Source organism: Anser anser (genome assembly GCF_964211835.1).
Source record: "Anser anser genome assembly, chromosome: 9".
In the NCBI taxonomy this organism is placed as follows: domain Eukaryota; kingdom Metazoa; phylum Chordata; class Aves; order Anseriformes; family Anatidae; genus Anser; species Anser anser.
This window is the reverse complement of record NC_139729.1, coordinates 9,288,096-9,301,292: the sequence shown is the minus strand read 5'-3', so window position 1 is coordinate 9,301,292 and position 13,197 is coordinate 9,288,096. Positions and strand designations below refer to the sequence as shown.

General features: G+C 36.5%; 1 protein-coding gene across 7 annotated transcripts in view; it reads left to right on the top strand.

The window, feature by feature from the left end:
• Positions 1 to 13,197, top strand: part of CLSTN2 (calsyntenin 2) — a 342,914-nt gene that overhangs the window by 122,108 nt on the left and 207,609 nt on the right. The window contains exon 1 of one of the 7 annotated variants that reach the window (XM_083849244.1): positions 4,606 to 4,663. The exons of the other annotated variants lie outside the window; for them this stretch is intronic. Within the exon in view, the coding sequence (XP_083705370.1) occupies positions 4,621 to 4,663 (43 nt within the window). The 5' untranslated portion in view covers positions 4,606 to 4,620. Of the gene's footprint in view, positions 1 to 4,605; positions 4,664 to 13,197 lie in introns of those variants that run through there. 7 annotated transcript variants of the gene reach the window in all.

The following is a 13,197-nucleotide window of genomic DNA, read 5'->3' as shown; positions in this document are numbered from 1 at the left end:
ACAAACAATGACAGATATAAAGGAAAAAAAAATTGCCTCCTTTACAATCAAAATGTTACATAGGGAAAGGTTTAAAAAAAAGGGGAGGGAGGATGAGGAGAAAAAATAAAACATCTAACAGCCACCTGAAGCTCACTAGATTTTTAACTTGTGTAATAGCTTTATGTAAATGCTGGTTAATGACAAATCCCAGCGTGGCAGTGCACCATACAATTAGCCCTGTGAGACTCACTGTAGTAGTAATTTTTTTCTGTGTGCTGGTCTCTCTGCTAGCAAAATGTTCTACTTTTTTGGTTAGTGCTAATGCTGAAGCTGTTGTAGGGGGGTAGTTTCAAATCACTGTGCTTCATAAATGTGCATGCTGATTAAAACTTTTATTTTTCATAATGATCTAGTAATGTAGTGATAACGCAAGTAATAGCCCATACCTAATGATTTTGTGTCCAAGGACTAGAAGAATTACCGTAATGTATTTAGTGCCAAATTCTGAGAAGGAATTGTAAAACTATTTCCTTGCGCATTCTTACTAGGCACGTGTATGCTGTTTCTCCAGCTGCTAAAGGGAAGGCCTGTAAAAAGAAAAATATAAAATGATACCTATTTTCTGTTTCTGCTGTCTTCTGAAGAGGAAGCAGTTGAACCACTGTTCCTGTTCATTCTGGAGAATATGTGTGGAACAAGATGGCAATCTGTTCTGAACGCATACAGCAGAAATAGGGTACTTGGGGTCAAGGTTTTTGTGGACTGCTTCCTATTACTGTTCCCACTGCAAACAGTGCAAGCTGACCATAGGATAAAACCAGAAGTTTTATTAGAAGCTGGAGGAACACAAATTTGAATGTGCAAATTAATTTAGACATTGTCTTGGGGTCTTAGTGGGATTAATTCATGAAAAATTTCAATCATATTGCTTAGCTGTGTAAAAACATGACCGAGGCTGGTGTACTGGCCTAGAACTAGAGGAATTGCTTTGAAATCTCTGATACTATTTCAGATTGTTCTAATTTAGTTGAAATGTAGAATTTGAGGCACTGCTTGTTGCACAGAAGCTTTCTGGATCTGCAGAATTCTCCAGGTACTTGTTAGGTTACTTCCTTCAGATGAAGTCAGACTCCTCAGACACACCATTGGAGTGTGTGTTGGGGGGAGACTTCAGATTTCTGTCAGTCACTTTCCCTGCATTTGAGGTGCGGTGTTGGTACAAAACAGTAGCTGCATAAGCACTACAGCCACAAGGAAGCCATAGTTCTGCCCCTCTCCCTGCAGCCACTCGCTCCTTATGTCAGGCAGCCTGTCTTCGTGTTAGCAAGGGAAAACGCACCTTGTTAAAGCCAACTCAGGAACAAAACTTAGTTTATCGCTGCAGAGGGGCCTTGCCAGCCTAGGGGAGAGGGTTTGAATGAATGTCACCAGGAGAGTGAAACACTTTCTTTGACAGTGGTTTGACTTACACTGGTTTCAAGTATCCATGAAATTGTGACTTGCATGGTGTTATTCTTCCTACTTTTGGTGCAAAACTCACAAGCTAGCTGAAAACTCCTTAGAAAAGGTTAAAAATAAGTACAACACAAAAGTTATTTGACATGGAAATTACTGAGCTTTTCTAGTTATGCATTTTTTAATAGTTCATGTTAACAGCATAATATTTTTATGTGAGAACATTTGCGCATTACTGAGTTATGCCATATCAGTTGGTGTTATATCAGTGTTTTTTGGATATTCAGAATTTGCATTTTATCAATCAATTTAAGATGAATTTGGTTTTATTCAAAAAATACCCAAATTTATCATCTGACTTCAATCTACATTAAAAATCAAAACTAAACAAAAAAAGAGAAAAAAAAATGACTATGAGACTAAAAATGACTAAATACAAATCTCTATAGAATATAACTGATTTTTTTAGAAGCCCCCATATATAAGTTTTGCAGATCAATTCATTTTTTTTTCTTTGTTAAATCCAGATGTTAGAATTGATTTGACATGCATGACATTCATTGTCTTCCTTTAAACCCATTTTTTTGACAATGTCCTTTGCTCATGGACATCAAAGATTAAAAACTGCCAGTGTGGAAAAAATGATGTGCTTTTCCCCCCAGTCCTCTGTCCTCAGATTTTGCTTGGTACTCATGGATCTCTCCACTGGAAAGGCATCACCTTTGCACAATGCCACGTGAATGATTATATGGTGATGAACCTCATAAGGTTATGCCAGAGGATAACTTTCCTCTGGCAGTGCTTCCCCTGCAAGTGTGCCAGGCATGATCTCAGCAGTTGAACTTGCACTTGCTCCTTAAGGATTTTGTGAAAGAATGGTGCTTCTGCTTATAAACTACCCCATTAGGGCTAAATGAGTGGCAGTGTAGGGTGGTTGTGGTCGAGGGGAGGAATGGGGAGAGTAGCTGAAATGCCCGCTTCCTAGGGAGATGTTGTTTGCCTTGATTCGCTGAACTGAAAGCTGAAGTAGTTCAGGAGCTGATCCATGAATGGAAACAAAGCCCTTGCCTTGGAGCAGCAAAGGCATCTGGCAGAAAAGCGGACAAATGGCAGGGCACAAGAACTTTCAGCCATTCAGTTGCAACCTAGCCCTGTAAGTATGGTAAACCTTTGAGCTTATAGTGCCTATGGATTTATCACTTTTAAATAAAGTAGCTTAAACTCTTCAGATTTTACTTACGACAGAAAAAACATGATCTGCACAGTCATCTTAGCATTTTCTTGTTTCTTCAGCTTTAGTTTTAGCAAAGAGCAGTAGAAGGCATGGAAGGCAGAATTATTGCTGGTGTGAGGGAGCAGAGAGCAGCTGAGCTACTTTGTTAACGTGTCTCTGATTTATGGTAGAATTTAACAAGCAAGGGCTGTACTTAGGAACTTCAGATTTTTTAATTATTTTTTTTTTGTACTCCTCCACAGTGATATAAACATAAGACCCATGTGTTTTTACCACTTTGTTATGCAAATGTACTCTCTAATATTAGTGGTAAGGCTGATGAAAATATGTGCAGCATTTGTTAGGGCAGCTTGCTTGTCATCATTTCCCTCTGTCATGTGCATCTTGTTAAAATGTATGAAGACGCTTTATACATTTGAATAATGTTGTTTGATGTGTATCTGTGAGAGGCATGGTGTCCCAAAGCCCTGTTCCTGCAGAGCTCCTTTAAGATCTCACATATGTGAGCCCTGCTGTTTGCCCTTCATGATCTGTGAGAGCTGTTTTCCAAGCCCTATCAAACCCAGAAGGGGCTAGGAGCAGTGAGCTACTGCTGCCGTTGGTAGATTCAATTTGGCATCTTTGATGTAAAGGCACTCCATTTTGCTTTGAAAAAGAAGATATTTTTGAAAGGTTGCCAAGCCCTGCTCTAGATTACGTGTTGCTTTTGGCAGTCGTTTTTTTCTCCTCTGCACTTGGAGACTAATGATATATGAGGCTACTCAAGTATAAGTGGTCCTCTTTTGCCTGTTCTGGTTGAAACATAGCTGGCCTTTCACCTTTGCCAGGCAGCTGTCTTCAGTTACTTTAAACATGAAGTGAATAGAGCTTGTAGATATTATTCCTGATACCAGTTCTGTAAATATATTACTTTATAGAGCCAAGTTAGTCTTTTTTCTTTTTTCCTCACTTAACCTAATCTCCTAGGGGAAAAACAGAGATAACGTTTTTCACTCTATTTGCTTTAGGAAACATGGACTACCTTTAATTGCATTCTTCTAAATCTTTGCTTTTCTACTTTTTTTTTTGTCTGTTCTATAGCAGTAAAGGTTGATGAGCAGTGTTGAAGATGTGCTGATGTAAACACAGACAATTGCTAGATCACTGCATCAGCCTTGTTCAATGCATGTTTATGTAATGATGTGGTGTGATTTCCACACTTATGTAGCTGCAGGCAGTTTCCTGGGTTCCCAAGCTTGATGCAAACATTCAATTAATTCTGCTGTTCTTGTTATACCTTCACAGATAATTTCAGTGCTTTGAAGTTTCACTGTCAAGTTACTGTGTGTGGATCTTAAATTAAGTTTTAAAGTCACCAAAAAAAAATATGGAGTTACATGGTTTTTAGCTACAACTCTGGACAACTACAAGGTTGTTTCTTATTGAGATAAAACTGGTAAATGTTGTACGCTTCACATGAGTGTATTCAGACCTTTCTGTCTTTGCATGGGGGACAGTACATCCAGGGAGAGGTAAACAAAATTAATACTTGTAATTTACTTCATTCCTTCTCTTCCTTTCAAACAATGGTCTCTCTGACTTGGGCAATACCCAACTATCAGTGTTGACTCTTAGAAAAAAGTGTCTTTCAATGCCTTACCGTTTATGATGTGGTATCATTTCTGCGTTTACGCTGACGGTTTCTGCTGCATTGCTGCTTATTTATTCCCTAGCGGTCTTGATTGCTGTTAGGAAAACATGACTGATCTGATGGGTGCCCACCATAGCCTGTTCTGCATAAATGAATAGAGAGGAGTTTATTGTCTTATAAGGCTAGTAAGCTAAAAGATTATCATTTCCCTTTTATTGGCACCCAGGATATAAGCTCATTTATTGATATGATTCATCTGTGCTTATCAGAAAGCTTCATTTTATCCTCCATTGCTTGGTACTGAAGTATATGTAGTGGTATGGCTTTTTATGTGTGCTTGCCTTTGAACTCACTTGTTCCAGGTATTTTATATTTAACATGTCATATTTCTTACTTTTTATTATAACATGTTGTGGAGCGATAACCTGTTCAGATGGATACTAAAATTAAAAACAAGATCAGACTTCTTTACTATTGGCAGCTCAAGGGCAGGGTGACATTTGTTTCTATTGTTGAACATGCAAGCAATGGAAAAAGAAATTCTGATTATCGGTGGTTATTTCTGAGGAAAGGATCTGCAGAAGAAGAGTATCCAGTAGCTCTTACTTGAAACCAGTAAGTAGAAACTGACTGTAGCTGTTGCTTTAGGAAGGCCAGGAAAAAAGTAACCATTTGTTACCTACCTTTTCAAGTAATCATTGGCTATCACCAGGGCAACCTTTTGAAATACCAAAAATAATGATTTCTGTGTTGTAAAATCTGTAAGATCTGAAATACTGGGAAAAATTGAAGTCAAAGTTTATTTCTTGAAAACATGTCTGGGTGCTTTTAACCTTTTCTTCAGTTTTCATAGGAATGATTTATATATTTATCTCTTTTTATGCCCAAACCTAGTTTTTCAACCAGGTTATAGGAAATGTCAGAAATGTGATTTTACTCAACTATTCTTTTGACAGCAGTCAGTAAAGTTAATGTGACAAGTTAAACTGGCTTCTCCTCTTTCTTTTTCTAAGTGGAAACTTAGTTGAAGTCTCTTTTCAAAACTCTATTGCCTGCTCAAATGCAGATATTATATGCATAATGAGGGGTAAAACTGACAGGATGTGTCTGTCACTGGAGTAATGAATATAAAATGATCGTTTGAACTGAATGAACTGTAAGATAGACAATCATTCACCATTCCATGCCTTTTGCAATAAAAAGTGTAAAATGAAATTTACAATAAAATGTGTTCCGTCTGCATCACTGTAGGACAAAGGTTGATACGTCATGAGTTGAAATCAGTCTTCCTTATTAACAAGTCATACGTGTGGTTGATAATTAAAGAAGAAGTGATGAAGCTTGAAAAAGTAGTGTTTTGTACTAAGATAGGAGACTTAAAAGTTATCTTAAAGTGTATATATATGTGCAGAAGATCTTGTTTCTTTTTTTTTTCCAGTATTTTGTCTTCTATTGCATAAGCAAGTTTTCTGTGCTGGCCAAAACCCTGGGTTATTAACTCATTTTACAGTAGGTAGCAGTAATTGAAATAATCCATGGCATTCTCGAGGAATACTAATAACTAATGAATTGAAGTTTATCTCTTTTTAAGATTAGGTAGACAGAAATGAATGCTGAATGAATTTGTAGTCATAAAGAGAATATCCTATGGAAGTCCTCATGTCAGACTGTTCTGAGCAATTTATTCTGGTGTTACCTACTAACCTATCTGGAGGGAAAAATACTGATTGCTTTCAGTCTTTCTGTATTTCTCAATATTAAATGTGTTTTCCCTGAGAAGCATGTTTTGGTTTTGGTGAAGAAATATAGCTGAGCTGTCAACTTCTAAATATTATGCAGATGAGAGGGCTAGGGTGACTGAGAGCTGGATGTCTCTCCGCCTAATCAGTGATTATTTTGTCAGCTTGGTGGGCCTCTGTTATGGATCTTGACCCAATATGATGTTTTAGATCAAAATTTTAGAACAGCAGTTTTCTAGCGTCATTTTTATTTCCTTTAATTTGCTTCAGTCCTGTCAGCAGACCTTCTAGTGGCTGGCCCATAACTCATGAGCCACATGTGACTTCCATGGAATGTGTATGACTCCTGCTCCCAGAGCGCATTTATCAAATGACGAACAACAGGGCTGTGCCAGACAAGGCAGAGGTGGCTGATTGTAATGCCTGTTTCTGGGAAGAAGCACCAAGTAGGAGTCACTGTGGCAGATGTCATTTGGTTGCCATGCAAGTGAGTGAAACCTCCCATCCCACAGCAGAGAAGAGGAACATGCTCGCATTGTCACCTCCCATAGGTGACCCTCTGTAGTTTGGACCGATGAGGTGGCTTTACTGTGTACGCTATACAGTCAGGAAGATTGGTCCATGAGGTTCCTTGTACAGTGTGCTTCAAGTCTGAAAGCACTTTGGCATTGTCTGTGTAGGACAGAAATAGAAATTAATGATATTTGAAAGAGGAAAAAAAAAAAAAAAGAAAATCTTTGTGTAATATTTTTTTTACATCTGAAAAGCTTTGCAAAGCCCAGAATACTGACTTCTGTTGTTTAATAACAGAGGAGAAAAGGAAATACATGCATTCAAGTGATGTAGAGGTTTCCTCCTGTATTTGGATATCTCCTTCCTCACTCATTTGTATTATGAGGCTGAAGCGAGAGAGGCAATTGTACAAGGGAGGAAAGCTGTCTTAATTCATTGTGGAAGTTGATAGATTGCAGTCATTCCTAAAAAGCCTGTTGGTGCTATGGTTGGAGACACATGGGGACAGAAATATGTTTCTTGGTGCAACCACATGGCCAGCTCTAATCAGAACAGGGCTCAGAGTTTGATAATTCTGATTCCTAATACAGGCAATTTTCTCCACTTTCTTCACTCTGAGCTCCAACTGCACTCAAAACTTATTTTTTAAATCCATAAATGCAGAAGTGAGGAGGAAGTATTTGCTAATGTATATGTTATATTTTAAAATGAGGCTGTTGGCAACCTAATTTCTATGTAAATATACTGATCTGTTTGAAATCACCTAGAAGTTAGGAGACATGCTGAGGAAGTTGAGGGAAAGAAGAGAAAGAAAAATGAGAGGCCATTTACAGGTTGAAATGTAAAAGAGAGAGGCAAGAGAGTTTTGAGGAAGGAATAAAACATTAAAGTAGGATAAGTGATAACTTTAGTTTTAAAACTGTAGGCAATGCACTGAGAAAGAAGATTGCCTTGAAGAAAAATGAAGGATGTATTGATAATGAGCAGGAGCATAAAAGACTGAATTACATCAAACATTGCAGTATAATGGCAGAGCTGCTTATAATCAGGAACAGTCTTAAAGCTTTAAATAAATATTTATTTCAGGCAGTTCCTAGGTCTAAACTATGCTGTTAAAAGAAAAATGAACTAGAAAAAAAAAATATGCATAGATAGAATATGGCTGAAAAATGCAGCATTGTTGAAAACCGGGATGTTTTTGTGCTCGATATACCAATTATACAGCCTGTATAATTATATGCATTCTTCCATCTTGGATAGCTGAAACACATAGATCTTGACTATTACAATTTTTGGAACACCCACATTCCTATTAATTTTGTTTGAGAGATGGATTTCTTGTTCTATTTTGGAGAGTGTAGAAGCCAAGGACCACAAACTAATAAATGGCACTGTATGAAAGTGAAAAGAAGTTGAACCTTGTCCCCACAAAATTTTATTCTTTAGGAGAAAGTAGACAATCTGTAACAAATCACAGTCATGAATACAACCTCACTGTACAAACCAGAAGATACTCCCTTGTTGTCTACTCCCTGTGCATTATTTACTGCATTTCTCCCTTCTCCTGTGAGACAGGCAGCATCATTGATTATTATTTGTATGGTGCATTCATGGTAGTAAAACTTACGTAATCAGTATATTTTAGACTATAGAATTATGTAATGTAAATATTTTAGTGCGCATTCTGGAGAAAGGTTTGAGGTGAGGACAGAAAATCAGATGATACATTATTTTTATACATTTAAATTTAAGAAACATCTTAACACAAAATATGGTAATACTTGCAAATGAACTTTATTCAGTTTTTCTCTGTTGAACTATTCTGCCTACCCTATTGATACTCTTACACTTAAACGTTTCATTCATAGTTTTCAGTACATAAATATTAGATAGGAAGTTCTAATGTGAAACTGTGATTTGTGTATAACAGATGTGTACAGTCTTACATGTGTTTACTATTGCAGTGTAAAAGTGATTCTGACGTAGTGTAATCCATTCATGGTTTAACCATAATCCTAAAACAGTACAAAGCAGCAAACAGAGCCACTGTAAAAGTTTCTTTCTTACGCTTCCAGCCTCTGATTCTGTGCATGGTTATATCTTTCCCTTAACCTTTCAGCTTCACAAGCCTTTGCTTGCATAAATGTAAATTGAATTTATCAGCATCTCCCAATTTCTTGCTCTCTTCCTATTTTTACCTGTTCTGTTGAGGTATTCGAGTTCCTTGGTTTTCATAACAAAGGCTTTTCTTTCAAAAATGCAATCACTACTTCAAAGCCAACAAGGCTAATTTGGGAAAGAGTGGTGGCCATAATAAGTAAAAAGCTAATGAGCCTGGGCCATCATCTCCCTGGATTAAATAAAGGACAGGTGCTTTGAAACAATACCTGTCCTTTACATATTCAGGTTCTCTCTACGGGAATAACCTTCAGACCCTGCTGCATGAAAATATGTAATTTTGAACAAATAATGGAAAGAAGAACATTAACACTCTCTTCTGTGTTTAAAAAGAGTAAAATGCTTTCTCCCTTAAAATCGAAAGCATTATGATTTAGCTCATTTTCCAAGGTCTCAAATGTATAGGTTTATGTGCTGGAGCATGACATTTCAGTGAGCTTAAATTATATAACACTCAAGAATCTGTGCTATCAAAATAGTGTGACACAAAATGAATGTATTTTGTAAAGGTTACAATTTCTTAATAGACTTATTTTTTGCTTATTTTAGCCTCATGAAAAATTGTTTTAATTTTGAATTTTTCAAAACACCATTTTGAACTTTGATGCAGTTCTGAAGTTCTCTCTGAAGATTATGCAGACATAACTGCATAAAGCCTAAATTACTTTAATCTCCATTTTTAAGACTTCCAACTTGAGTCACTATTTACTAAGAAAAACTGTTCCTGGCCTAAATGATAAGGTGCAGAAAAACTAGTATCTTTGAAAATTTGCTCAGGAAATGTTATAATGTCTGGTTAGAGTGTTCATTTTAGAGGTGTCATAATTGAGACCATAGGAAGAAAAGCCAACAATCAGAGTTCCCTGGTTTTAATATTACAGGCCTTGGAAGAGGCATTATATATGCAAATTTGTTCTTTAGTTAACCAGGGCACCCTGCAGATCTGTAACTCCTCAGTGAGGTCTATCTTTGGTGCTGTTGGGGGTTACGCTTGCTTTTCTTCATAGTTACTGATTTTTTTGTTGTTTCCTATGGCAACACACTGTCTAGATTAATCTGCCCCCCCCTCCAAAAAAACAAAACAAAACAAAAAAAAACCACAATACAACACAATGAAAATGAAACAAACCAATCAACCAAAACACCTGTTTACTAGTGATTCATGTTTCTTTGCATTGCTGGATTACTTGCATTGATGTCCAGGCCATGACACAACTGTGTGTGAGTCCTTGTTCAGGTGGTATCATCTGCGAAAAATCTTCAGTGGACATTTACTGTTTATTTCAGGAATGAGGACTAGTGTCAGGTGTACTCAAAATGTTTGCTGTAAACTCGTAACAGAAAAATAGATCCATGTCCTGAAGAGCTCGCAGTCCAAATGAAAGGTAAAACATGTAAGAGTAAGGCAAAGGTGGAGTCATTAAATACTAAAGAAAGTTAATAATAAAGAAGGGTTAAATAAAAATACTTAGTATATTGTGAATCTCAAGTTTTATATGTTTAAGTGAGAATCTGGCTGCTCAGAATAATGCTGAATGAAAGGTCAACACTGTTAAGCAAGATATATTAAATGTTTTTTTAATACAACTAAATACATAGAAAGACAGCTTAATTTGTTTATGACCTTTTCTGTCCTTGTAACACTAGAGAAAACATTTTTATGCTATTATATGCTTTCTCCAAGATTTTTAACTCCATGTACAAGGCTTTAATAGGATGTGTGCTATTGGAGTTGCCATGGCTCATTATGGGACAGGCTCGTGCGATTCTAGTCCTGCTCGTGCATACGTGGTACACAGGCAACTCCCTGGTCTGAACACTTAGACATACAGACAGTGATTCAGAATTCAGTTTCGCACACTGTAATCTATTTGTTATGACAAATATTAATAGATAAATGTGTAAGGACTGGACATCTAAATCAAGGAGGCAAAATTTCTCTTTTATTAATAAAAAAGAACTTGTAAGCTTAGCAGTAGTTTAAGGCACAGAGAGCGCAATGGTGTCGTCCATTACCTAAAAGACAATGGTAAGGCACAGTGTAAAATTTTATTTGTATATGCACATGTAAATTCCAAATGCGTTTTTCAGAAATAGTGATCACAGGTAAAAATGCTGCTTATAGTTTTATATATCAATATTGTGGGTAGAGTTTTATGAAATCTGTCGCTTAAAATATTTTTTTCCATGTAAAGTAGAGTTTGGGGTTGACCAAAGCATTTTATTAAGTTCCTATTAAATGCTTATATTGATGTGGTCAGTATTAAAAAGAATAGTCCTCCTGCATCCCAAAAAGCATGTGTGTTTAAGAATAAAGTATAATTAATAAAAAAAATATATATAGCATGTCAAAATAAATACACTACATTATTTTACTTTAGAAATAGTGTATAGACTACAGCCTGATATCATCATGCAGCTTTTGGACAAATAAGTTTGTAACATGAATGAGCTGCTAACAAAGGAATATTCTACCTCAGGTTTTTATGTAAGAACAATTTTTTCTAATGGGACTTATTACTGAAAGGCCTTCACTGGGGGGCCAGAAGATGTGCTAATCGCAGAATACTTTCTTGTGCAGTCTTTCGTGCAAATTAGGCTTTTGTTGTGCAGTACGATCAAACTAATGCCAACTTATCTTTGGGTCTCCAATGAGTAATGTAATGTTGCTGAGATGCACTGTTAATGTATTCTTTAGTTAAAATGTTCCACAAAGAGTTCTGGGGGAATCATGTCTCATAGATTACATAAATCCTGCTTTAACTGAATTTAGTGTCAAAACTCACATTGCCTTAATTGGGGTAGGAATTTCACATTATTATTTTATGTAGAAACATGTAGAACATTATAATTTAAATCTATCAAAAAGTAAATCATGAATATAACTACTGGGGTTTGAGTAATTCAGGCAGTGGCATCACACAGAGAACTAGGCGTGTTGTGAGACAGAAGAATTTTTTTCTTTACAATTTGTCAATGGCAAAACATATAGAAACTGTACCTATGTTGAGTCTCTTTTGTTTGTAAGGGAACCATAGTATTCTGTTTTTCTGTTGAAATAACCAGTCAATGTTTCGTTCTCTAATGCTGAGGAAGATTTAACCCTGTGAATCACAAACATTTACTTCTCCTACTTCCCAGTGATTTTCAGTATCTAACTTAGTTTCTTTTCCTTCAGAGCACATTAATCCATCTCCCTGCCTTCTCTGCCTTCTAGAGGAAGACTTAAATTAAATTTTTACCAGATTACTAATCCCCATTTGTTCACTGACCTAATCCCACAAATCTGCATATTTTCTAAACTATTTGTCCTCATCTGCTACTGTGTGAGATTTTTGATTTTGTTTCCAGCTCATTCTGGAATAGGCAATGCAGGAAATCCAGGTCTGCATCTCTAGTCCTATCCTGGAGGAATTAAGGTTTGCCACAATATGAATTCACATGTGCACAATCCAGTCTGATATATGAACTATGTGAAACAGAAATAGTGACCTAAAGCTCTGGCCCTTACTGACCCCACAAGTCTTCCTGAGGTGTTTACACAGCAAAGTGTCACCCTACAGGAGGAGTGGACTGCAAAACTGATGGCATTTGGACTTGGGAAGGAGGGTTTTTGGGTATAATGATTGCTCATTGCAGATGCCAGTATGTCATCTGCATCACTAGGATTTTTGTTATTCAATATTCTCTTAATAGGGCATTAGAAGCACTCTATTTTGCTGTACAAGATAAGGACTTGTAGTGCAGATTGCATAAGGCATGAAGTTCAATGAAGTTTATATTCTACAGAGATTAATGGGATTTTAAGCATACATTTAAAAGGCTTTGGAAGTTTCCTCAACTTTGGCTGATTTTAGAGGAAGGCCTTTGTCACATAGGATTCCAGTGGGCTGAGGTAAAACTCAATGAAGATAGCAGATGAAAGAATTAAAAAAAAACTGATCTGAGTGATAAAGTGTAAGTTTTCTGCTGATTTTAATGTAATCAATAAACTCTAAGCTAGAGACAGAGATGAGAGAACACATTGGTACATTTAAATGTATGGAAAATTAATCTTCTATTTTGGAAAAACAAAAACATTTGCATTCATAAAACAGTTTTTAAAGCGCATAATTTGCTTCCTCAAGCTTTAGCCTCCTGAAGTTTGGAAATCAGCATTTAATTCAGCTAGACAATATTGACTCTACATTAGTGTCAGTAGTTGTAGCTACTAGTCTTCACTTTTCTTCCTGTCATAGTTCTTTTTTAAGGTGTTATTTTTGGATCAGTGATGTTTTCTGAGTATTGTAAGTTAGGAATCATCTAAGATTTGGAAACACCATTGTACTGCATTCCTTGTACTCTCGCTGTCTTCCACCTCCCACCCCAGAAGTGCCTATCTTGGGTTATAGATCTTGTCACTCCTTGTAAGATACACATTTTGCCCATATTATGGTTCAGTTAATAATACTTCTGCACTGACAAAT